This window comes from Cavia porcellus, unplaced genomic scaffold, assembly GCF_034190915.1.
Source record: "Cavia porcellus strain 051 isolate PalLab524CR breed Dunkin Hartley unplaced genomic scaffold, mCavPor4.1 scaffold_25, whole genome shotgun sequence".
Taxonomy (NCBI): domain Eukaryota; kingdom Metazoa; phylum Chordata; class Mammalia; order Rodentia; family Caviidae; genus Cavia; species Cavia porcellus.
Window position 1 is genome coordinate 29,560,894 of NW_026947508.1, and position 26,283 is coordinate 29,587,176.

General features: G+C 43.1%; 2 protein-coding genes across 3 annotated transcripts in view; one reads left to right on the plus strand and one right to left on the minus strand.

The window, feature by feature from the left end:
- Dnali1 (dynein axonemal light intermediate chain 1) lies at positions 1-9,200 on the plus strand. 2 transcript variants are annotated; one of them, XM_003471082.5, is made up of 6 exons: positions 2-177; positions 674-819; positions 2,999-3,168; positions 4,973-5,151; positions 5,487-5,651; positions 7,537-9,200. In XM_003471082.5, exons 1-6 carry the CDS (start codon positions 97-99, stop codon positions 7,570-7,572), a joined length of 777 nt encoding a protein of 258 aa, XP_003471130.1. In that variant the 5' UTR covers positions 2-96; the 3' UTR covers positions 7,573-9,200. The 2 variants fall into 2 exon arrangements, with proteins under 2 accessions (XP_013009519.1, XP_003471130.1); XM_013154065.3 differs by having other exon boundaries at positions 1-177; positions 5,487-9,200.
- Gnl2 (G protein nucleolar 2) overlaps positions 9,031-26,283 on the minus strand; it is a 25,676-nt gene continuing 8,423 nt past the window's right edge. Inside the window, exons 6-16 of the mRNA XM_063236098.1 lie at positions 24,112-24,178; positions 22,342-22,500; positions 21,624-21,737; positions 18,144-18,272; positions 17,238-17,342; positions 16,359-16,517; positions 16,044-16,157; positions 11,876-12,330; positions 11,110-11,192; positions 10,380-10,465; positions 9,031-9,350 (exon numbers count right to left, since the gene is read on the minus strand). Coding sequence (XP_063092168.1) covers positions 9,198-9,350; positions 10,380-10,465; positions 11,110-11,192; positions 11,876-12,330; positions 16,044-16,157; positions 16,359-16,517; positions 17,238-17,342; positions 18,144-18,272; positions 21,624-21,737; positions 22,342-22,500; positions 24,112-24,178 — 1,624 coding nt within the window. The 3' untranslated portion in view covers positions 9,031-9,197. The remainder of the gene's footprint in view (positions 9,351-10,379; positions 10,466-11,109; positions 11,193-11,875; positions 12,331-16,043; positions 16,158-16,358; positions 16,518-17,237; positions 17,343-18,143; positions 18,273-21,623; positions 21,738-22,341; positions 22,501-24,111; positions 24,179-26,283) is intronic.

Below are 26,283 nucleotides of genomic sequence, written 5' to 3' on the forward strand. Positions count from 1 at the left end.
CCCCAGCCAGGGGGCTGGGAGGGAGGGTTTCCATGGTGACGAGAAACAAGGCCAGGATTAGAGCGGCTGCTCTTGAGCTGCTACCCCTACAGCGCCATGATCCCCCCCGCAGACTCTCTGCTCAAGTATGACACGCCCGTGTTAGTGAGCCGGAACACGGAAAAACGGAGCCCCAAGGTAAGGACTGGTCTCAAAGGGGTGCTTCAGATCCCCAGGCTGAAGATCAGAAATCCCAAAGGACGGGGATTGCAGCGACTGCCAATAAGGGGAATTGGGACCAGGAAGAAGAGTGAGAGAATTTACAGGCAGCCCAGATGTGGGGTGTGAGCAGAAAACAGATTTAGGATGGGAAGGAAGGCAGTTGCACAGAGATGGATGGAGCTCGCTGTTATTCATGGTACCTGGGTCCATCAGGCAGATTTACCGATCACTGGAGCAGGGAGAGCAAAGGCCTGACCACTCATGCCGGAAACACCCATTCAGGCTTTGAGTTGGGAGCAGAGATTCTTCCTTGGGCTTTTTTCTGCTCTTAGACATTTCTGCTGAGCAGACAGAAGGGGAAAGTAGTATGGGAATGGGGAGGAATGTGCAGAAGTCTCAGAGCAATCCAGAGGGCCAGGCTGTGTGGAGCTGTGTGCCTGATTCTTCTCTTGCCCTCACTTTTCTTTCTCAGGCTCGGCCACTGAAAGTCAGCCCCCAGCAGCCTGGACCCTCTGGTATAGTTCCACAGCCACCCAAAGCCAAACTGCCCTCAACTTCCTGTGTTCCAGATCCTACAAAGCAGGCAGAAGAAATCTTGAATGCCATCCTGCCCCCAAGGTAAAAAAAAAAAAAAAAAAACCAGGACCAGTGGCCTGGAGAAAGCACAGGGTTTTGCGCCTCAGAGTTAGGACTGTGGGAAAGCACTCTGCCTCTCATCCTGGCTGGGGTTTCCTTCCAGTTGCCCATAGCTTCTGGGGTTTTCATCTCTCTGGATCCTGGAAGGGTATCAGGAAACTTCAGTCTAGTCTCATTTCCTATGTATTTTCATCCAGTCTCATTGCCTTAGATGCTGTCTCTGTGTATTTCCAGCACTCTCCTTTCCCTAAATGTTAGTCTAGATCGTATGGTCTCCTCCTTCCTCAGTATCTTCACCAAGATGTCCAGGAGACAGTTCAATCCCACTATGCCCAAACTAAGCCATAATAATCTCTCCTGCAGCTGACTCACTCCAGACTTCTTCCCTCTCAGGACTTACGCTGCCTTTTTTGCTGTTGATCTGTCATATCTTGTGTCTTCTTTAACAAATTCTTTTGGCTCCCCCTTCAAATTGTCTCCCAAATCTAACCACTCTTCACCACTTCTGCCACTGCCATCTCACCCCCGGGTCACCTACACTCCTGTAGTGGCCTCCTGTCTGAAAACCCTGCTTGCACTCTGCTTGAACCATCTATTCTCCACACAGCTCCTTAATCAAGTCAGATTATGCCAGTCTTTTTCCAGAAACCTTGGGCAGTCGTCCCAGAAAACATAGCATCATTTGGCTATGTTCTGTCCCCAATCTGTTTGTTTGTTGTAGTGTTTTGATTTTTGTGACAGGGTCTCCCTGTGTAGCTCAGGCTGCCCTTGAATTCACCATGTAGCTCAGGCTCGCTTCAGACTCATGATGATCCTTCTGCCTCAGCCTCCTGCATGCTGGGATGACAGCATGTGCTGCCATGCCCAACTATACCCCTGATTTTATTAGTTGTTATTTCCCTTATTCACTGTGCTAAAGCCACAGTGCCCTCTGTTCATGGTTTTTGAAACACATGCATCACTCACCTATCACAGGGCCTTGAGGGTTGCCGTTCTTACTGCCAAGGATGCCATTCCCCCAATATTCTCTTGTCCCCTTCAGTTTTCCTCTCAGGTCTTCTGAAGTGTCATTTCTTCTAGGAAGCCTTCTTAAAGAATCCTGCATAAAAGAACCTTCCTCCTCAACACGATCCTTTTACCCAGCTTTTTGCTTCTGCTGCCACATTGATCATAGACACGCCTTTTCAACTTTTTTTTTTTTCCTTTCTTTCTTTCAACCGCTATTATGTAGTAGGTCTACAGCATAGCTTCCCCAGCTTCAATACTGGGGATTAAACCCAGGTTTTCACATGGAGCTAGATCCTCATTCCCTTTTATGTTTTATTTTGAGACAGGATCTTGCTAAGTTGCTAAGTTGCCAGGCTGGCCTTGAACTTGTGATCCGTCTGCCTCAGCTTTCCAGAGTAGTGGTATTGTAATCAGGCTTTGCCATCATGCTCAGCTGGCAGTTTTTGAAGGCTGTGATGAAAAAGGGAAACAGGCAGAAATAGGAGACTGTGATGTCCTCGGAGACAGAGGTCAGAGGAGGGGGTGATTTGTCAATTGCTTTCTTTCTACCAATGGCACAGAAGTCCTCTGTCCCATGAAGGGTCTGGCCCCAAACTCCCTGTTGCCATTCCAGGGCCTGCTATGTCCAACACAGGATTCATGATGGAAAGTCCACATAAGCATCCTGCCTTCAAGAACCTCCCCTGCCCCAACACATACATTGGTTTCTGGCTTAAATAGGGTTCATGGTGCCCTATATCTCTACCCCATAAGGAATTCCCACTAGGCCTTCTGTTCAGATCAAGCAGAATGACCACATATGTTAGAAGGATTTTTTTTTCCTTTTTATCAGTACCGGGGATCGAATTCATGACTGCCTGCTTGCAAGGCAGGCACTTATGCCACTGAGCTAAATCCCCAGCCCGTTAGGAGGATAAGAGCTGGAACAGTAAGTGGTTTCACAGAGGCTCCTTGTAGAGTAGATATCACCCACCTACGCATCCCTGAAGTAAGGTCTCTATGGGGGCAGCACAGTGGGCATGGCTTTGGAACCCACATTCCAAAGGAGAGAGAGAGGTTTCCAGGGGTGGTAGCCTAGGAGCCTCAGGCTGGGAGCTCAAAGGCCCTCTCAAGGCCATGTGTTCCACTCAGCCTGGCTGTGTCTGTGCTGCAGGGAGTGGGTAGAAGACACACAGCTATGGATCCAGCAGGTGTCCAGCACCCCCAGCACCAGGATGGACGTGGTGCACCTCCAGGAGCAGCTGGACTTGAAGCTGCAGCAGCGGCAAGCCAGGGAGACAGGCATCTGCCCTGTGCGCAGGGAGCTCTACTCGCAGTGTTTTGGTGAGTGGGAAACATGGGGTGGGCACTGTATGCCCTCCCAACTCCCTCCCTACCCCTTCAGCACCAAGTCTTGAATACTGCTGAGCAGAAGCCCACCCCATCCTGGAATGAGCTCTTGCCCCTCAGCCTGACCCACCCAGTTACTCTGCACCCCCACCCTTCTAGCTCTTACTCTCCCACTGCTGCAGAATCCAAGAGATCAGAGACCAATGGGGGAAAAGAAGGATTTATTTCCAGGACTTTAGATGCACACAGACCCAGATGAACTTGGATTTATTTCCAGGATTTTAGATGCACACAAACCTAGATGAACTTGCTGGGCATTAGAACAAAGGAAAGGTTCTAGTTTTACACATGTGGCCGAGGGGTTGGTCTTTAGCAGCTGGGGAAGGTGGGAAAAGGGTACAGAAACAAGACAAAGCAATTAATAACTTAGCCTTGAAAGAAGACAGAGTCTTATGAGTCTTGCGAGAACAAGATGACATAAACTCTGTTTACAGGAGAGTTGCCAATCTTCTCTGTACCAGAACAAGAAGTTATAGCTACAGGGGAGGAAGGGGGAAGGTGGAGGAAGACTGTTCTCTAAGTTCTGCTTCACCACCAGTCCCCTACCTGCCAGTCACTATGATCCTGACAACCTGGGATCCTTAACCTTTAGCAGATGTTTCAGGTAAGATAAGAACTTCCAATTCAAGTCTGTTTTTAATAAGATATCATTTTATAATAAGCATGTACCAATTTCTAATCAGAAAAAATAGTGTTCTGTATTTATACCCATCCATCAACATTCAGCCCTTGGTCCAGAATAGTATTGCAGAGTGATTTGTGGTTAGTTGGCAGACATTAGGGATTAAGATCTGCCTCCTTGGGGGCCGGGGGGGCCGGGGATTTAGCTCAGTGGCATAAATGCCTGCCTGGCAAGCACAAGGTCGTGAGTTCAATTCCCGGTACCAAAAAAAAAAAAAAAAAAAAAAAAAATCTGCCTCCTTGGGCCGAGGATTTAGCTCAGAGGCATAAGTGCCTGTCTGGCAAGTACTACATCATGAGTTCAATACCTGGTACAAAAAAAGGGGGTGGGGGGAGCTGGGATTTAGCTCAGCAGCATAAGCGCCTGCCTTGCAAGCGTGCAGTCGTGAATTCAATCCCTGGTACCGAAAAGAAAATCTGCCTCCTCTAGACCTGCCTCACTGGCCCTAGGCACCCCATCATCAATTTCAATATGATTGGGTTTGCCCTCTACATTGGCATTTATGGAGGGGAGAGGTAGGCAAGCTCTAAACCCTGCCGCTCTCAGTCCCAAGTCAGTTCAACCAAAGGAGTCATTTATTTTTAATTATTATTATTATTTTTTGGGGGGGGTACCAGGGATCAAACTTATGACCTAGCACTTACCAGGCAGGGGCTTATGCCGCTGAGCTATATCCCCAGTAGAAGTCACTTTTCAACAGCCACCATCTTCATATTGAGAAGTTCAGATTTCTCTACTAATGCCCAGATTCTGCCTGATGAAAGGGAAGGGGCCTACTGCTGTAAACAACATGCAGCCCTTGTCTCCCTATGCCATGGGCAACCCACACTTGCTGACTGCATGTCACTCCCAAGTGCCAAGCTCAGAGGAGTAGCCACATAGCCCAGCTTCTGGTCCAAAGAAGGTGCCCTCCCCGGATCCTTCCCATGTCTCCAAGGTCACGTCTCCAAGGGCACACCTTAGAGCCCTTCCCAAGAGGAAGGGTGGTTTACCATAGACAAAGTGCATGTCCCCTTCTCTCTGCTTTCTCGGATCCTGTGGCATGTGTATTGGAAGATGAGCTGATCCGGGAGGTCACCATCAACTGTGCAGAGAGGGGACTGTTACTGCTGCGCGTCCGGGATGAGATCCGCATGACCATCGCTGCCTACCAGACTTTGTATGAGAGCAGCGTGGCATTCGGCATGAGGAAGGCTCTACAGGCCGAACAGGGAAAGTCAGACATGGAGAGGAAAGTGAGTGGGGTTTACCAGGACCCTCTGGCCTTGAGGCTCTTCTATCAACCTCGGGGCCATATATTTGCCACTGTACTAGTGAATTCTGGCCCCTGGGTACCCGTTTTACATTGAGGCCCGGGCCCTGCACTACTCCAGTGAGGCCCCAGAGGTTACTAGTCTCGTGGTCTTGGCATGGTTGTCCCCTAAGAAAAGCTCCACTCTTGTCACTGACCTCCCTCTGGGTGGCAGTACAAACCCTGGCAATAGCAGGTTGGACAGCTGTTTCCCCAGTCCCCCCATCCCACCCCATCCACTTAGTGACATCCCAGGATCATGAGGCATTGTGACCTCAGATTGCAGATCTGGAGACAGAAAAAAAAGATCTGGAGAGGCAAGTGAATGAGCAGAAGGCAAAATGTGAAGCTACTGAGAAGAGGGAGACCGAGAGGCGACAGGTGGAGGAGAAGAAGCACAATGAGGAGATTCAGTTCTTAAAACGGACAAATCAGCAGTTGAAGGTAATGGAGATGCAGGTCCTGTGCCTGATCCAGCCCCAGCTTCACAGCCTCGACCGTTCATTCCTTTTCCACTGATTGCTTTTAAATGGTCTACAAGCACTGCCAAGGGGTACAGGAGGCTGATCGTGGGAAGAGATTCTCCATTCCTCCATCTCCAGCCTGTTCTCAACTCTGACGCTCCATGATCCGTAGGCAGTGAAGGACTTTCCTCCCAGATCCAGTCCTTGGAGCCTTCCTTCATGGGCAAGGTTTCCATGGCAGGCTTTGACAGAAGTATTTTCTCCTCCTATCCACTGAGTTACTGCGTCTGAGACAGTCAGTGGCTGGGCAGTGAAGGGCATTGAGAGGAAGGTTTTGAAATTGGTTAGTTGTTCCAGAGTGTGGTGGTTTTCCTCAAGAGCCCAGTTGCTGGTGGCATGCTTCTGTCTACCTGGCGTAGGAGGGAGGAGCTGAGGTAAAAAAGGCGGTATGGGCGAGAGGCCAGACCAAAGGTCTCTGCAACTCCATGCCATCACAAAGATCAGGCCTCTCACCAGCATCACCCTCATCACAGGCAACTTTGAAAAAATCCATTTCTGAAGCTGTTTGGGGGGGCACACCTGTAATCCCAACATTCCAGAGGTTGAGTCAAGAGGAACCCAAATTTGAGGCCAGCCTAGGCTACATAGTGAAGCCCTATCTCAAAAAACAAATTATTGGCCCATCTCAAATCTACTGAGCAGAAACTATGTAGTTGGTGTCTTATGATCCATCCCCTCTGCTCCCAATACTGAGGATTGGACCAAGAGCCTTTGCACCCCAATCTATCTTGACAACAAAGCCCCATTCTGGGGCTTGCTGAGATCTGAGCATCACTCTTCTACATACATGGCCTATGCATGTTGAACAGCTTTCTGCCATGGCTCTGGCCCTAGCCCACTGCCTAGTCTTAGAGGAAGGTTCCATTCTTGAGATTGCAGGCATGCTGGGTCTGCATATCAAAGGCCATCTGTTTGTGATGAGGCTTTGTATTAACTACCTCAGAGAATGACAAGAGATTTTCTTGCTGATGAAGAGCTTAACAGAAACAAGGAAAAGCTAGAAGCTTTCATAACCACATGCCTGCATTTACTTAGTCTCTGACACTGCTTCCCTCCTATAACCTTTCATCAGCCGCACTCCTGTTTCATAAGCCCAGGTTCCTCAGTTCCCCCAATAGTAGTTAGCTCTAAGAGCAAAACAATACCTTAGCACTGTCCTGATGTTCAAAAGCAACCTTGTAATCCCCAGGGTGGACTGTTTAGAGATGAGTTATTTTTATTGGTGCAAAGCAGCACTACAAATAAAACTTCTTGCACTCTCCAGAGGAGACTTACTTATGATAGTAAATTTTTGTACTGACTGCCACAGCACAGTAAATAACTCCCAAGTGTCTCAAGCTTTACTACAAGATAGACAGCTCCCTATTCACTGGTAGCAATTTTCTCTAATTGGGTGTCAAGTTGTCTCAGTGGCTGATAATTTGTTGTTTCCCAAACCTCCGGTTCCAGCAGTACCTTCAGGATCCTAACCCAGAAAGCCAAAGGTTTAACTTAGCAGACACATTCAGATCTGAAGTCTGAGCAATGAAAAACTGCTATTTCAACAACTTCTACTCAATTTCTTTTTCAACACTGTATTACACAGAACTATTATTGTATGGAAACCAGGACAGCTCTGGTTTCTCCTAATAGAGCAACACTGTATGCCAAGCCAGAAATCAGCTAACATAATACGGAGATAGGAATGAAAGTAGGAACACTTGGAGTGGCAGCATTTGGATTATTCTTTCAGACTTTTATCACCTCTCAGCTATTTGCTAGGCTGTAAGATTCAAGTATTAATGGAGTGTGTTTTTGTTTTTCAGGCCCAACTGGAAGGCATTATTGCACCAAAGAAGTGATAATTACCATATGAGCCTCAGTGAGCACTCCTACCCCATCATAAGCCCTTGTAATAAAAAGCTAGTTTCCTGAATGAACAAGGCAACCCCTCGCTGATCACCACCCATATACTTGTCAGGAATCACACTGTGGCCTTGGCTGCCAGACACCTAGTCTGGCTCCTAGCTGGGGTAATGGAAGGCAGTATAACTGTGCGTGTATGCAGCTTCAGGGGCAATCTGGAGACTTTTACCAATTCAACCCCAAGACTGAAGAAGCAACTGCTTTCCCAGCAACACTCAGTATCATTCACTTCTCACCAAAGCAGCTGCTGCTCTCAAGTTCTTGGTTCAGTCTATCTCATACCTTAACCTGGACTTCCCTGGCCCTTGTCCTTTCATTTTTCATATCTACTCAAATGCATTCTTTGGAGCTATGATTTTATATTGTATCATCTTGTCCCCATTCACTGTGTCAACTGGTTCCCTTTTTCCTTAGATGCAGACTGCCTAGATTGAGAAAATGTGGTACACAATTAAACCATGGCTTTGGAGAAAGTAAAATGCTTGCTGGAAAGACGTAGAAGTCCCAGTGTTCTTTGGTGCTGTCTGTACCTCAGCTCCTCCCTGACAACAGACATCATTTGTTCTTATTTTGGGGGAAAAAAAAAAAAATCAAACCCTGAGTCCACACCCTCCTAATTAGCCAAGTTTGGTTAGCAGTTGGAGAGGTAACATTTCGCATGTAGTTCTAATTATCAATGATCAGCTACCGCCTACAGACTTTTGTAGACTAAGAAGATTGAATTAGCAACATGAAACCTTTAACTCAGGACACACTGGGGTGGGCTAGGGCAGTAAGCTGACTCTCGTACATTATTCAGTCACATTTCCTAAGCACCATTCCTAAGAAGGAACTAACATTTCCATTTGTTTAGAATACCTGGAATGCTCAGTATTCTCTATGAGGACCTTGGCAGGACTTGGATGTGACACCGGTCCTCGTCAAGGCTTCCAGGCTGTTATTCCAGAACTCTCCCACAAGAGCTGTATTTGAAGTGAAATACACTCCAGTACTCCATCCTTAAACTGCAAGTCACAGCTTTGGTCAACTGTCCTGGGGAAACTCTCCAGTAACCTGCCTGTGCTGCTTTCTTCATGGGAAAGAACTGTTCCTTAGATTTGCTGGTTCCATGATCTGACAGTAAAACATCTGCGTCCAAGTGGGTCCCCTTAAATTCAATGAAAGGTAGTGAGCTGCTGTAGCTTTTCCTTCCTCTTTTTAAGCCTAGCCATGTATATTACTTGAACCACACTTCTTTTTACAGTGTCCCAAACTGCTACTTTCTGGTACGAAAAAAATAGCACACTGCATTCTGCAGACTTCGTTTCCCATTTCTGTCAATATACACACACAACAGGGCTACACTCCGGAGGAGTGTAAAGGTAGATTCAAGTGTTTGAAGTGGCACAGAACTCTTTAGGGTTGAGGGCTTTCTCTTTATTTTCACCAGCACTGGTGAATGGCTTCTGCTGTTAAACCTCAGAATAAACATAGGCCTTAGAAATGCCACCTTGGTATTAAGACAAAAAACATAATTTCTAATTGCATATTTTGGTATAATGAATAAACAATTCTTTACATGTTACTGCTTATGTCTGAATTTTTTTTGTTTGTGTTTCTGTCCTTCTGCGTCATTGGTCTTCTTTTTGTTCCGGTTCCTATTTTTCACATTGTGTGTTTCATAGTAACGTACACCAACTTTTTTGGATTGTTGCTGCCGTTCTGCTCGCCTTCGCTATAGAAAAACAGCAATAAAAACAAACATGAAAGAAAACAATCAACAGCTGAGAAGTCATAAAAAAAGAGCTGCTTCTCACCTCTCCTCCACTTCCTGTGCAACCACCACAGATACTGGAAGCAGAGCTAAGGGGAGAGGCTCCTTCAGACACCTGTTTACTACTCCATTGTGGCTGATGACTCAGTTACAGCCTCTCGTGTAATGTGTGGATGCTTTCTGCAATATTCCTGACAGAGTTCCCCTCCGAGAGAGCCCACACCAGCCCTGCAGAGCTGTCCGCAAGCTGCCTTTCACAGAACAGTGGTCAGCCTGCCTAGCCAGCTCTGCCTCTCAATGTCACTGACCTGGGGCCACACAAAACAACCTAACTCTCCCAGACGCTAGGCTAGAGCTGAGAAGACAGCAGGAATTTCTGAGTCACATGGACGTCTATCCAGCAGGTATTCTCTTAATCCTAATTAAATGCCCACCACTTAGGACACTGAAGACTGAGTTTCCTGGATTCAGACCCAAGACCATCCTTATTTCAGGAGGAGCCTTTGAGAATCAGGCTTCTACTTACTACACTTGGGTCTTATCTAAGAACCAAAATACTTTATGGACAATGACATAATATAGTAACCATTGTTCACTTTCTGTTCTTTTTTTTTTTTTTTTGGTCTTTTTCATTTTTATCGGTACCAGGGATTGAACTCACGACTGCCTGCTTGTAAGGCAGGTGCTTATGCCACTGAGCTAAATCCCCAGCCCCTTCACTTTCTGTTATTTGGTTCTGAATGCCCTGTAATACTTTCATTCTCTTTAATGGTTTTATATTATTTTGTAATGTTTGGTACTATTGTGTATGGAGGTATGCTCAACTATTTCAAGGAAAGACACATTATGGTAGCTACTGTTATATTGGCTTGTCTTGTGAAATACTGTGTTGCTTAAATTGTTCTGATCTGCTTTGTTATGTCCTCTTTTATCTTACTCTCTTTAAAATAAAAAATTAAAAAAAAAAAAAAAAAGAATCAAAATACTTACTTCCTTAGAGCTAAGTGTCCTTTGAGTTTTACTGGACTGTTCCTCTTCCCTCTGTGCCTTCCGCTTCCTTCCCTTTTTAGTTGTTGCTAGAGACAATGATTAAAAACACAGGAAAAAATGAACTTTCTATTTAAAAGTTTGTCCACAGCTGCAGATACAGCTCAGTGGTGCAGTGCCTGCCTGGCAAGCATGACACCGTGAGTCTGATCCCCAGTACCAAAAAAAAGTTTGCCTGCAAATCTTATGAAGGGGACACGTTTGTCAAAAAAAGAGGAAAGGCTGTATGAATGGAGAGAGTGAGCCAAGTGGAAAGGAAAGCAGCAGGAGAAGGCTGGGAGGGCACCAGATCAGAACAGAGCATACAGGGCATGGTAGTTTGTACTTGTGTCCCAGGAATACTCTCAGTGTAGAAGCTGTCACTCAAAAGAGTACAAGTTAAACACAGGAAATGCCTCTGCCTCAATTGTGCACTCATCCTTAGATTCTAAGGTTAACAAAGTATCATTTTTAAGAAGATTTCTGAACTGCCAACTTAATCCTAAAGAATGTGCACAGTGGAAATTACATAATCCAGTTTGTATGATTAGTAATAGGGGGAACCAGGATAATCCAGCAGATGTGGTAAATGTGTGGATGACAATACATGAGAGAAACTGGAAACTAAATTTAAGTCTCCTCAAGTTCTGAAGATGCAAACCACATCTAAACGATTTAAATAATTTATACTCACCTATTTCATTTACTTCTTCTTTACGTGGTTTTTTTTGTTCTTCAGATTTTGCAAAAACCTTTTCACTTAACCCTTTGCATATTCTGCAACAGAAAAAGCAAAATAATGAAGCTGTCCAACATTACTCTCAATTGTACCAGTCAGGATGACTTGGAGACCTCTCACACCCTCAAAGACAGACATTCCACTCCTATTTAGTTACCACTAGGGGGAAGAAGTCCAACATCCAACAGTTTTTGTAGCTTCCAAGGCATTTCTAAAATACTAGATAATTAAAAAGCTTTTCATATCCCAGGTGTAAGAATGTGACAAAATTTACAGATCACAACTGGCCTTGAGTTCACTTTGTAATCCAGGCTTCTCTGGAACCTGCAATGATCCTCCTGCCTTAGCCTTCTGAGTGCTGGGATTATAGGTTGCACCACCACGCCCAGCTCAGATCACTTTTTTTGAATCAGGGTCTTATTCTGTAATTTAGGCTGGCTCTGAACTCACTATATAGCCCAAACTGGTCATGAACTTGTGGTAATCTTCCTGTCTCAGCCTCCCAAGTGCTGGGATTACAGACATGTGCAACCATATCCAGCTCTTACAGATCACTTTTTAAAAACAATAACCTGGTTTAAAAAAAAAAACAAAAACAAAACCGCGCATGTTTGTGCAGAGCTCAGTGGGTAAGCACTCACCTGGCAGGCACAAGCCCTGCCCAATACTCAAGGCAAGTTTTAGGGAAAGGCACAAACTATATAAAATGATGAAACTTTACCTGACTGCTGAAAACTTTTTAGCTTTAGCTTTGTTTAAAAACTTCTGGTATTTTGCAATCTTCTCATCCAGGGCTTTAATCACTGCTTTGGTGTTGTTTCCCACTTGCTCTTCCTGGGACTCCTGATGAACCTCTTCACTGTCCTCATCTTCTGCTTGCTCCTGCTCCTGTTCCTCCTCACCAGCAGAAAAGCTCTCCAGCTCGTCTTCAATGTCTGACACCTCCACGGGTACCAGGTCATCCCCAGAAAACTGAGGCACGACATTGATTTTGCCAAAGTTCTGGCGAACCCGTGCAAGGATCTGTTGCATCTCAGAATTAGCACCACAGGGATGGTCCTCTTCTTTTTCTTTCTCAATGACAGATTCTGAACCTTTATCTATGGTCTCTACAGTTTTCTCCACGTTGTTCTGGGTTGCTCTGGTACCATCTTCCAAAGATGAGGAAGAAGGAAGCTATCAAAGCCAAGGAAGAGTATGTCAGGAGAGAAATGGAATCAGGAAAGAAAAACTGAATGCTTGAATTCACACCTTGCTCTTGAATAAGCAGTTCTCTACTTAGAACTAAGGGAAACATTCGGAGACATCTTGAAAGAAGAATGTAATACCAGCAGGGGAACTTCACGAACAAAGGATCAAATGAACAATCTGGGCTCAGAGATACCATGACTGGCTGGTCCTACATGCCATGCTTTTCACTGGTGCTTCCCATATGTATCAATCATTTCACATTTGCAATCCAGACTCACAGAAATGAAGTGATTTTTCCAAGTCAGGAGTACAAAGTAAGTTAGGTGTGATGCTGCACATCTGTGATCTTAGCACTCAAAAGGCAGAAGGGTGGAGAATGTGAAGCCTGCCTGAGCCACATACAGAGTTCAAGGCCAAACCTGCACTACTTAGTAAGACCTTATCTCAAAAACAGAGACTTCCAGGAAAATGGCAAAGAAAGAACCTCTCCCTCCAAGTTTTGGTGTCCACGCCCTGGAATATAAGCAACATGGAGAAGGTCAGAAGTGGGTCCCATGGACACAGGAAGGATCTGACCTGAGACTTCAAAGCCCATGGAGAGAAATAACTCAGGAATCCAGCAAAATTAAGAAAACCAGGGGCAGTGGCCCTGCTGGCCAGGGAGAAGCAGCAGGAAGCAGTGCAGGTCCCTCCCTGTGTGCTAGCAGGGAAGCAGCAGCTAGGAAGTTGTGCAGCACCCTGTGTGCTGCCGGCCAGGGAGAACTAGTAAGGAAGCCACATTCACCTCCCTGTGTCCTCCCCACATAAACAACTAGATGCAACACAGGCTAAGATGGTAATAACTAGCAACTTCCCTATTTGTGTTGTCTTACTAACTGTGCAAACCTGGGGCCAGTAGTCTGAACAACTACTTATTTATTTATTGGTACTGGGGATCAAACTCAAGCCCTTGTGCTTGCGGAGCAGGCACTTATGCCACTGAGCTAAATTCCTGGCCCTGGGCAACTATTTAGAGGATAACAATGTGCAACATAGTAATGACTCGACTTTCTACTGTACTATCACTGTTTTCTTTCATTTTACTCTTCTGTTTTATTCTAAAAGGGGAAAAAAAAAAAAAAAAAGCAAACCAAACAAACAAACAAACGACCAGGTAAAAGTACCAGCTAAAACGACGCTGAACAAGTCAGGAATCTGTAACATCCAGGAAACTACATACAAATTTGTAAATCTTCCAGTAAAACAATTTTTAGTTTTTAGACTTTCAAGAGGTATCACTCTAATCAACTAAAACAGAAAGCAAGCAACCAAAACAGAGGGGAAGAGAGAAAAGAAAAAAAGAGAGAGAAACTGAGACTCAAAGAGGTTTTGTTTTTTGTTTTTTTTTTTTTTTTGTGCTGGGGACCAAACTCACAACCTCGTGTTTTTCAAGCAGGCACTTATGCCACTGAGCTGAACCCCCAGCCCTGGATTTTTTTTAAAATACAGGATCTTGCTGTATTTGAATAGTTGAGTGGCCTCGAAATCACAGTGACCCTCCAGCCTCAGCCTCCTGAGTGCTGGGATTATTGGTGTGCACCACCATGCCTGGCTAATAATTCTTAAGAATTACCTGAATTATCTAAACTTAATGACTAGATGTGGAAGAAGAGTTGAAGGTAATCTCAGTGTTTCACACATGCGTCACAAGAGAACAGTGATACTGATTCCAGAACAATGTTTGGGTCCAGTTAACTCAAACTCCTCAATGGCTTCCTGTCCATCTTCCTCCCCTTCTGTTCTGTATCCAACCAGTGACATCTCTTCAGTACTCTGAACACAATAAACACACTCCACATCGGTGCTCTGCATGGAATGTCCTCCTCTGTGGACACTCTCTTGACTCCTGCCTTGTATCATGAAGGCCTCTGTAAAATGTCACTTTCTCAGAGGAATTCTTCAGCTACCCACCTACATTTGAAAGCATTTACCTGGCTTCTTCAATGCCTTACCCTGGTTTCACTTTCTCAGAGTACACAATATCTCTTGACGTTATGAACTTAATGTATACTCTCCGCCTCCCTGTGATATAATACACATACATATTTAGTGTTTTGTGTGTTTGTATTTTTTGAGAGAGGGTTTCACTATACAGTTCAGGCTGGCCTTTAACTCACTTTAGCCCAGGCTGGCCCCAAACTCCCAGTGGTCTTCCTGCCAAAGCCTCCCAAGTGCTGGGATTACAGTCATGTATCACCAAGCCCAACATATAGTCTTTATTCCAGGCCCTAGCACAGAACTCTTAAAACCCTTGCGATATGGGTATCTTGTTTTCATAAGTAGTCTCTTTTCATCACATCTGAGTTTTAAACTGACACAATAATTCATGGACAGAGTCCCTAGACAGCTTCAAGATGAGGGCAGTAGAGGAGACTGAGCTTCCACAAAAACTCCAAATAGGCTCCAGGAACTTTCTGAGTTGAACATAGGATGCACTGGGAGAAAGGTAACACATAAGAGGGTATGGAAGCTCTGTGCTTCCTTTTTGTATCTTGCCTGGGCATATCTTCTATCCAGCTTTCTCACTGTAACACACTGGCAGTCATAAATAAAGGCCTTTTCTGAGTTTTGTGTTGGTGTAGCACATTAATAAGCCCTAGAACTGAATTTGGAGTTAGCAGGACATAAGAGTGGGTTGCCAGGAAACCCATCTGCACCTGGCATCTGAATTATTAGGACACCCAGCAGATGCTGAAAAAGTGCAGAAGTGGAGTGGAAAAACATATGCACACAGGGAAATAAATGCAGCAGGCAGGGCAGGGCCTTGTCCCCACTTCACTACAGCACCTCTAGTTCCCAGAATGCCTGCTACGTAGCAGATGCGGCACACATGACTGAATAACAATACACAAAAGAGAACTGTTTTGCTTGGTGTGGTTTTAGCAAGGAGAGAGAGGCAAAAACACCAGCCTTGGGCATGCTAATTTTGAATGCTGGAGAAAATGTTTGAATGGCATTACCTAGATACAGCTACAACTCTGTAAACAGTTTGCAAAGAGAAAACCAAGGCTATACGGACCCAAAACAGTAACAGCACAGAAGCAAAACTTGAAGCCAACACTTTAAAGAGACTTGGCTGAGTTTTCAGATTCTGAAAAACGCCCTAGAAATAGGAAAACAAAGCCTTGGGGCAGTCCACTACCAGGGTAAGGAAATAAGGTAGTGGGATGGCTCAGAGGCCCCAACCCTAAGACTTCCTTCCTGGGCATCATCAACTACACCACTCTCCTTTCTCATTTGAGTATCACCTTCTTGCGGGGAAGAGCTGTTACTCGTTCCCTTGCTCCCTATGTCTGGCACATGGCTTGCTATGCAGTCCAGGCTGGCCTTGAACTTGAAGTTCTCCTGCCTCTCCCTCCTAAGCACTGGGATCACAAATGTGCACCATCACATTCAGCCTAATCGTCCGCATTTAATAAGCCTTCTTTTCCCAAGGCCCTAAAAAGGCTATCTAAGCTTGGTCTTCTATAGCACTTCTGCCTACTATTCTCCAATGTCACCTCCAACAACGTCAAAAAAGCAGTACTATGAACTGAGAACCGAACCTAAGATATCTACCTCAAAGGAATAAGATGCTTCACCGATGGAAGCAATAAAAGTTGTACACTATCAGGATGAATAAACTTAATTTTCAAGAGCTGAGTGCATCCAATTCTTACCTGGGGAGAGGTGGGCATCTCTGCATTGGGTGGCTTGACAAAGAAAGGGATTCGGCCCCTCTGCCAGTCATTAAGGACCATCTTGCCCACAGTCTGTAAGTCAGGCTCTCCACCCTGAAAAGTTAGGAAACATTCTCAATTAAAACAAAGGACAGAACCAACTGTCGTTTTGGGGGCATTTCAGTTGTCCCAGTTACGCATCTCCACCTGTTTGCCAAGCTTTATATGGCTCACATTATATAGCATATGAAATACTCCACACTACCCGAGAGGCTTGCAGTTAATACCAGTCCAAAACCTCAGACCCAAGCTCACCTTTAGTAATTTCCCAGTGCGGAAAGCGAGCTTCTCAAGAAAATCCTCAGCGTTCTCCCAGGAATCAATCTTATATGTCTTACTGATATATTCTGGCTTTGCTCGTTCTAGTACAGCACCAATGTGGTCTTCCGGGGTCTTAATTTTTTCTACTTGAACCTAGATGTTAATAGAAATCTCTTGCTTACAAACTCTACTGTGGAAAAAGGGAAGTTTCTAGTGTTCTTTGTAACATGAGCCTAGCAAGAGCCTGTCTCCAAGATGGTGAGACATGGATGGCTGCAAGGAGTGCTGCTCAAAGCTCACCACACCACCCAGAACTCAGCACTAATCCTGGCTTACCACAAACTTACTGGCTTCTGAAAACAGTTTGCATCTGGAATGCTCCAGGCTGCCTACGTGTAGAAATGGTTAAAAGTCTGCCAATCCCAGCATAGCAGCGGAATGGAATAGTTTAAGAAGGGAACAGAGGAATGTGCACAAGATGTATGGCCAGAAGCATGGTTAAGATTAGGTGAGCCACTGAAAAGTTTTCAGTCATGTTTAGAAACAAGTGAGGAAATGACTGGGTTCCAAAACAGCTCAACCCATAAACCCATGAAGATGAATTATCACTAAACATAAACAGGCCCTGCTTGCCTCTGGATTCTGTGTGTAAACTACAAACTCTGTTGTGGGATGATACTGACCAGATATTCTCATGGTTCCACTAGTTCCCCAGGCAGGCTGCAATGGAAGGAAAGACCGCCCTGCTTAGCACCATGTTCCTAAAGTTTGGTTAGACCCCACACTGCCTTCTGAATGAGAAAAAATCAAAGGTTTCCAAGATTTCCTAAGAGCACTCCCACCAAACAGAGTCCATTAGGATGAAATACTCACAACACCCTTCAGCACAGTGTCTGTCTCTGAGTCCTCAGAAGGGTAAACCACACCTGGACAGTCAATGAGAAATATCCGACGCATCAACGTGATATACTGCCAGACCTGTAGTCAGAAAAGTCAGGAACACACCATGCATTTACTTTCACATATCCTGCTACATGAAGCTAGAAAGGAAAGGAGGAGCCAAAAAAAAGCAAGCTGCTAAGTAATCAATTTTTCCTCTAAGACACTTCTGCTAAGCATAAACCAAAGTTTCTATAAGCTAAGAGCTCCACAATAAGGTAGAGAAAGGATTTCCATCTAGTATTGCATAATACTACTCAGGGAATCATTCTCTGAGTTTTAAAAGTATTTTCTGGGAACACAGTACTATTGGCTCTAACCAGAACCATGCTGTTCCCCAAATGCTGTGCTCCAAGTCCTGTCCCTCAGTCATGAGAATCTACAAAGGCTGAGATTTCCTTTTTAACCCAGGCATCAAAATTCTTTGGGTTACTTTGTTCCTCAATGTAAAAGGTTGGAGTGACAATTTAAAACAGACTTAAATATGAATGGTATTAATGAAATCATGTCAAAGCTACATAATGGCAAAGCAAACAAAGTACAGTCTTAAAACAGATAGAAATTCTAAATATTCTATATTTTAAATTATTCTATGGAGAACTAAACTCCCAATGGTGGTCTTCATTCAAGAGAAGCAGATAAAGGTTATGTGTGGCTCAGTGGTAGAGGCTTGCCTAACATGCAGAAGACCTGGGATCTAGGTTGTACATTCCTTTGAATCGAGTTAAATCTACTTCCCTACCTGTGGAAAAGCTGACTTTAATGAAATCTGTCCCTAATACCAAAAAGTCTGGGAACTTCAAAAATACATAGAAGTAAAATCCCCCAAGCCAGATATACCTTTGTTTCACCTGCAATAGGGGCCACGTTGCAAACTTTCTTGGAACGCAATGTGTTTATCACAGAGCTCTTGCCAACATTTGGATAGCCAATGAATCCCACGCTGATCTGTTTCTTGTCAGTGTGCAACTGTGCAAAACAAGAAGACATACCACATACATGCAGTCATGAAAATCCCTTAGAACAAACAGGTTGTGTGTCTTTGCTAATATAAAAAGAATACAGTGCAAAATTAATGATACGAGTTGATTTGAAGCCTAGAAACCAGCTATATCATTTGAATGAACTGGACACTTATTAATAGACCAGAGGTGACTCATTTCCTCAATCACCCATGTGAAATTACACTTAAGGAAAACAAAACAAAAAACAGAAGTTCAACAGGGTTCTGCACCTGACAATTCTACAACATTCTCCTTCTTTTTTGGGGGGCGGGGTACTGGGAATTGAACTCTGAACCCTGTGCTTGCCAGGTAGGTACTGTGCCAATAAGCTGTATCTCCAGCCACCCCTTCCTTGCTTTGCATAATACATTTAACATTCTTATTGCTACCAACAACAAAAGGAAAAAATACTCTCAAAAGTTAGACAACTGGGTGACAGTTTCAAGGTGGCAGAGTATAGCCTGTTACCAAGAAATACACTACAGTGGGCATAGTAACATGTGCCTGTAAGTTCCAGGAGGATCACTTGGGCACAGGGGTATGGAGCAGCCTAGGCAACATAGGAAGATACCCATGATGGAGAAGGAGGGTAGGAGGAAGAACAACAGTAGCAAATGGATGGGATTTCTGCCTGAAAAGGCTAGACGAACACACATGCTAACCTCACTCCTTCCCCAAACTTCAGTAGGATGACAGCAGTGGGAATCAAACACACCTACAAAACCAAAGAACAAAACAGAGATGAGACAGCTAAGTGCCTGAAAAGATGGAACTGGTGGCAGATACCTTTAAGGACAGGACTAAAAGCAGGGCGTGGTGGCTCATGCCTATAATCCCAGCACTCGGGAGGCTGAGGTGGGAGGATCATTGCAAGTTCGAGATCAGCGTGTGCTACAAAGTGAGCTCAAGGCCAGCCTGAACTGCATAGAGAGACCCTGTCTCCAAAAAAAGGAAAAAAAAAAAAAGGACAAGACTAAAATCAAAAGTACTGGCAGCAAACCTGCTGAAGCAGCCTACACCTCAGCACAGGCACACAACATCCACCCCAACGGAAAGAGCAGGCCTTCAGAATGTCATGATTTTTGAAAACCTAAATGTCTGAAAACTTCAGACTGGAAGGGACCCAGTTTTAGAAACAACATCAGCAAGAGGTAAGTGTTCTCTGGGTCATTAATTAAAAGTCTAAATATCAAATAAGGGGATCCTCCAACTGCCAATTTCTCCAAAACTCTCAAGAATCCTGATGGCAAGGTACATACACCTCCAGAGAGCTGGAGACTAAAAGACCCTTCCCTAAAAATATTCATGGCTCAAGAAAAAAGATCTATTAGATATTGGCATCCATGGGGGGCGGTCTTCCAAAATATCTTGGTTTAGGCAGGAGTGGTAGAACATACCTGTGATCCCAGCACTCGAGAGCCTGAGACAGGAGTCCTGAGTCTCAGGTCAGCTTGAGTTACATAGGAGACCCTGTCTCACAAAAACTAAAAAAAGAAAGAAAGAAAGGAAAAAAAAAAAGAGTCTCTATCCAATTATTCTACAGAGAAATCTGTCAATACACTCCACTGGGGGGGGGGGATCAGATTGTTGGTGCTATATTCTTCTTGTTGAAACAGGGCTTGTCATGTAGCCCAGCCTGGTCTCAAACTCGGGGGCACAAGTTACCTTCCAGCCTTAGCCCCCTGAGTAGCTGGGAGTATGCCACCTTGTCCAACATGGTACTTTATTCTTAAATATGAATGGAGAACCAAGAATCACCAGACATTTGAAGTGTGACTCTATCAGAAAAGATAGAAAACAAATTTAGAGGTAACAGAGTCAATGTACAGACAAAGGAAAACTATAAAACACCAGTCATTAATACTGTGAGGCAGAGAAGACACTCCATCCATGAAACAAGATGTACCAGGAGCTGGAAGTCTGAGTTAAATAAGAGCTCTCAAAAATTAAAACAGGGGCTGGGGATTTAGCTCAGCCGCATAAGCACCTGCCTTGCAAGCCTGTGGTCTTGAGTTCGATCCCTGGTACCGGTAAAAATACAAAATAAATAAATAAATAAATAAAAAATAAAACAGGCAAATATATTTTGTAATAGAATAGGTGGATGAACAAGTCAAGAAAAGTGCCCAGAAAATAGAGCAAACTATCCTATATATTGATATGTCGTATTTTGGTATATACACCAAAATAAACAGAAGGTAAAACTGGGCAAAGTAGTACACACCTATAATCCCAGCTACCTGGGGAGATTAAGGTAGACGGCTTGCAAATTTGAGACGGACCTAGAAAACATAGCGAGACACAGTCTAAAAATAACGACTTAAAAAGGGCTGGGGATACAGCTAAGTGGTATAGCACCTCTGGGTTCAATCTCCACTGAGGAGGGGAGGGAAGATGGAAGGTAGGGAGAAGAGAAGAGAAGAGAAGAGAAGAGAAGAGAAGAGAAGAGAAGAGAAGAGAAGAGAAGGTATGAAGTTGAATTAAACCAGGAAGCAAAAACTAAACTCCTGAATGAAAAAACATGATGAAGGGCAAAAAGAGAATTTCAAAGAAATAAACAATAATCAAGCTAAAAGTCCCATCAAATGTCTAGTTCACTGAACAATAAAAGACCTGCCTTCAGGCACGTCATTAAAATTCTAGAACAATGGAAATTTTTTAAAAGATCAGAGCCACAGAGGATTAAGAGTCAGAATGGTCTCAGATTTCCCAATAGCAACGTCAGAAGCCCCAAAACAATGCAGTGGTGACTTCAGCATCCTAAGAAGTAACAGCACAAAAGCCAAATAAAAATTTTAACAATGCAAGGTCTCTCAAAAAAATGTTACAGTCCGGTACAGGGCACATGCTTGTAATCGCAGCATGCTGGGAGGTGGAGGCAGGAGAAGTGCAAGTTAAAGGCCAGCCTGTGCAACTTAGTAAGACTCTAAAGATTTAAAAATAAAGAGGGGAGAGATCTCTAGCTCAGTGTGAAGGCCTGGATTTCATCCACAGTTAAGTAAACAGATAGGTAGGGTAGGTAGGTAGGTAGAGGATTGAGATATACCTCAACACAGAGGAAAATATCAGATATCATGTCTAAGAGCTGAAAATATTTACTTCTGGGAAATGGACCCCAGATGCTTGGGATGTGGCAGAGGAAAATCAACCCTAGATAAGGATGGGGGCAAAGGTAGAGTGAGAAACATTTCAGAATGAATTTTTACATTTCTAGAACAACACAGAGGGAAATGAAGTTCAGTGCACAGTGGGAAAAAGACACTTACACAAACTCACAGCTACATGACTTCTGGAGAAAAAGACCAGCTCTCCCTACCTTTCCAAACTGCCGGAGAAGTTGAATGAATGCTCCTTTGCCAAAAGGGTTGGTGAGACTTGCGTGGAAAGCAAGTGTTGGGTAGTCCTGGGACAGGACAGCAACCCATCTTTTCTAAAGAGAGACAAAGAAAACATGTTAGTAAATTGTAGCTTCTCTATTTACAACAGATGTGTCAGAGCTTAAATGACAAGAACATTCGAAATATACTTTTGCGTCAGGAAAAATGTTAGCTGTAATTTTCTTTTTTTAGTACTGGGGATCAAACTCATGACCTTGTGCTTGATGGGCAAGTGCTGTGTCACTGAGCTATACTCCCGGCCCAGCCGTAATTCTTATAAATATTCTTTTGTCTTGTAACTGCAAAATAATATTCCAAAAATGCCTTTACTGCTCCTAAACACTATTAGTGGAGCACACTACAGAGCAGGCCAGTGGTTTCAGCAGCTGCTTCCTGAAGGGGCAGATTGTCATTTTTCCTACAGAGCCCTGCAGCTGCCCCAACACCGGATACCAGAGGATAAAAGGTACCTATGTCCACTATCAACAAAGCACACTTTAGTTCTGTTTTCAGTAAGAACACTTTGATGACCACAGAAAATCTCAAGAGCAAAACACTTTAGCATCTGACAAGTTAGAAGCCAGGGAACTGATTCATTAAAGACTATGTGAACTGAGTGGCCTCAATAGTCTATTCTAGATTAGTAGCTGTACTTACTGTTGCCCAGGTTGGAACAAGGTCACATTTGTTGAGTACAAAAATGAGATGCTTCCAAGGTTTTTCCTTTTTCAAATAAGACTCAATGTGGGGAGAACGGGTACCCATTGGATCTCTAGCATCAAGAACCTGGACTACAACATCTGATGAATCTATCACCTGCAAATTCAAAGAGGTGGGAAGGGTTTGCCACAGTACATATGAAACAAAAGAAGGACAGCATTTAAAGGAATCCAAGAAAATCTTTATAGACAACTATAAAACAGTATTAGGAGAGTAGCTAGTAGTAATCAATCTCAATCCCCAATAGCCAGATTTTAGTATCTAATATTATCCCTGGGTTTGGAAACTTATCAAATTTCAAATAGAAAAAGCAGCTGGGATGACACGCATCTTATTTCACAATCATTATGAATTATTAAATTGAATCATTTACTTATTAGGTAAGTTTCTACTATTGCCAGGTGTGATGGGACATGCTTAAAATTTTAGCACTCTAAGAAGCTGAGGCAGGAAGACCACAAGTCTGAGCCCTGCTTGGGCAACTTAATGAGACTTTTTCTAAAAAATCTCAAAATATAAAATAAAAAAGGGCTGGGCACGCTGAGGCTCTGGGCTCAATCCTCAGTACCACCAAAAAAAAAAAAAAAAAAAAAAAAAGGTTTCTACTATTACAGGTTTTATGAATGTTTAGAAAACTAATTTTTTTAGTTTGCCTTTATGATATTAATTTCTAGTTATGATACTAGTTACGTGATTATGCTTTCTTTCTAAGAATATTCCTGCCTGTGGATATAAAATTAGCCAGTCAAAAAACTTTGGATCAGAAGAAAATGTTCAAGTGGGTAGGGGAAGAAGGGACAAAGGAGAGGGGAAGGAAAGAAGGGAAGGGAATTAAAAAAAAGAGACAGAAAAGAGAGAAAACATGAGCTGGGAATGCACGCCTATAATTTCAGCACTCAAGAGGTTGAGGCAGGAGGATCACTGCAAATTTGAGACCAGCCTGGGCTACAAAGTGAGCTCAACGCCAGCCTGAACTGCATAGTGAGAATCTGTCCTAAGTTAAAAAAAAAAAGAACATGGAAACAAAGCTTTTGCAAATGGGGAGGGGAGGAGGGGAATGAGGGAGGAGGGGACAGGAAAAAAACTCCAAGTTGTAACAGGTACAGATACAAATTTTCTATGATGATGTGATTATGTACAACTAAAATGTATCAATAAAATCTGACTTAAAATAAGAAAATACATAGATGGAAAAAGTTAAAAAAAACAGCTTTAGATCAAGAATCAGGAGATATATATATATATGTGTACACACACACGCACACACACACACACGCACACACACACACATACATACACAAAGTCTCTTTCACCAGTAAGCTAGTGAGCTAGGTAAAGTATTAACTCCCTCCAGAAATGTTCTCATTTACAAAATAAGAACATTTGGACTGAACAACTTAAAATTTCTCATGTGGTTCTAACTAAGTAAGGTAAGTCTAAACAGTAACATCAGTTTGGCAGGTAATCTAAATATCAACAACTAATACAGAAGCGTCTAAGGGAGCTTTTACTCATAGGAGTAATTTTTAAAATGTAGTTATGTAGAACAATGGTAATGTGTGTGGTTGTATCACTCCTGATTTCTTTGTGGAAGAGGAAAGAATGCGCACCAGAGTCTGATTTATCTGACAGCTTTAACACATCAGAATTTGCTCATAAGCACAGGAAAGCCAAAGTAATCACTTCATAAGAACCTAAGAGTCTTACCTTGTAGAGTTCACCCCATATTCTTTTGGACTGTCCCTTCTTGTATATCTCTTCTTGGGCTTCATTCCTAAATAAAAAATAAGCACCCAAGATGAGCAGCTGACGTACTATCAAGATTAAAAAGATGACTCAGGCAGAAGTCAACATATTAAAGGAAAGGGTATTAAAACCAGTGAAGGACTAAAAGCAAACTGTATTTAAAAAGTAACTACCTTGGGGCTGGGGATTTAGCTCAGCAGCATAAGCACCTGCCTTGCAAGCAGGCAGTCGTGAGTTCGATCCCTGGTACCGATAAAAACGAAAAAGACCAAAAAAAAAAGTAACTACCTAATACCCACTGAAAGATGAATGGGTAAACACAAGATGGTATACACATATAAGGGAATATGATCCAACTTTAAAAAGGGAAGGTAGTCTATCATGTGCTATAACATGGATAAATATTGAAGGCATTATACTAAGGGAAATAAGTCATACACAAAAGCACAAATACTGTAAAATTCCACCTTTACAAGGATAGAAAGTGTAACAGTAGTTATCAAGACCTTGCAGCAAGTGGAATGAGAATTAGTGTTAAATAAGGTATAGAATTTCAGTGTGGAGTGATAAAAAATTCTGGAGATGGACAGTGGTGATGATTGTATAACAATGTAAATGTACCTAATGTCACTGACTGTGCACTTAAATTGGTTAAAATAGTAAATTTTATGTCATGTATATTTTATTGCAATAAAAATTAAACAGAAAGAAAAAACAGTATGGCCATAATTATGCAGTGTCAGAGATGGCATGGGCAGAATCTGAGCCACAACCTATGCTCTGTAACTGCTGTGTAAAAAAAATGACACTTTTCAAGTTTATTAGCATCAAAGACATTTACTTATCCAAGGAAAAAAGAAACAAAAATAGTTGTGATTTTTCCTCATTACCGTACTTTTTGGAGGAAGGAAAAACTCGAATCAGAAAAGATCACAAAGCTAACTACAAAGTCCAAATTTAACAAGAACTGAACATGCTGCCTCTTTTTGCTTAGTGTCATGTGACTGAACATCTCTAGGAGGTTGAAATCTGGAGAAAGGTAACCATAGCAACAAGTTCATATCACTGCAGTCACTGGACAATGCCTGTTCATTAAGAAGGCAAAACCTCCACCTCATTTAACACGCTAAGGCAGAACAGAGTCTCCAGAAACTTAAGCTGTTAGTCCTTTCTTTAGGGGCAATGTGGCAGTTTCCTATCAAAATACATATATACCTTCTGATATCATGATGTGCCCTGTAAGAGTGACATTTCAGGGAATGAAGGATGAGGAAGAGTCAGGCATGGAGACATATACCTGTAATTCCAGCACCTGGGAAGCTCAGGCACAAGAACTGCTCAAGTTTGAGACCAGTCTAGGCAATTTAATGAGACCCTGTCTTAAAAATCCTAGAACAAAAAACATGATATCTAAGCATAAGGCCAATTTTGTCACATGGATGATTCATCTTCATATTGTTTTGGGGGAGCTGTTTTTGAGACAGGGTTTCACCATGCAGTTCAGGCTGACTTTGAACTCACTGTGTGAATAGCCCAGGTTGGCCTTATACTTGCATGGATCCTCCTGCCTCAACCTCACAAGTGCTCAGAGTATAGATGTGCCCGGCTTTGTCCTGCTTACCACAGGAAAATACTGAAAACAATATAAATATCCAAGAGTGGGGACTAGTCACAGCAAAATACTACTCTGATAGTAAACATTAATTGTTGGCTGACACAGAAATATATTCTAATAATTTACAAAAACACAAACAAAAGACAAGTTTAAACACACGAGAACATGATTTTCCTCCTCTTCTTGCCTCTACAAAACCAAACAGTATTAAATGAAAACAAAACGTCACCACTCCACTCCTTACCTTTATGCAGGTTCATAAATTTCTCTTACTGTTTTCAAAGGCTAGCCCCGAGCCCTCAGCTACATAGATACTTTGGGAGTAACTTAGCTACTACTCTGTTTACTAATGATAGTTAAGTATCAGCATCATGAATTACTTTTTGTTGCATTTTCCAACTTAATTAATTTTCTAATTAGCCTACAATCTGATGCACTGCTAGTATAATGAGAAATATTTATTTTCCTTTGAAGGATGAAGAGAGATCTGTTACAATGAAGCCACCTTGAATCCTTTT

Coding starts and splice junctions, on each gene's coding strand:
- Dnali1 (XM_013154065.3), top strand. CDS start 97: ATGATCCCCCCCGCAGACTCTCTGCTCAAGTATGACACGCCCGTGTTA. Junction 820..2,998: donor AATGCCATCCTGCCCCCAAG/GTAAAAAAAAAA, acceptor TCTGTGCTGCAG/GGAGTGGGTAGAAGACACAC. Junction 5,152..5,486: donor AGTCAGACATGGAGAGGAAA/GTGAGTGGGGTT, acceptor TTGTGACCTCAG/ATTGCAGATCTGGAGACAGA.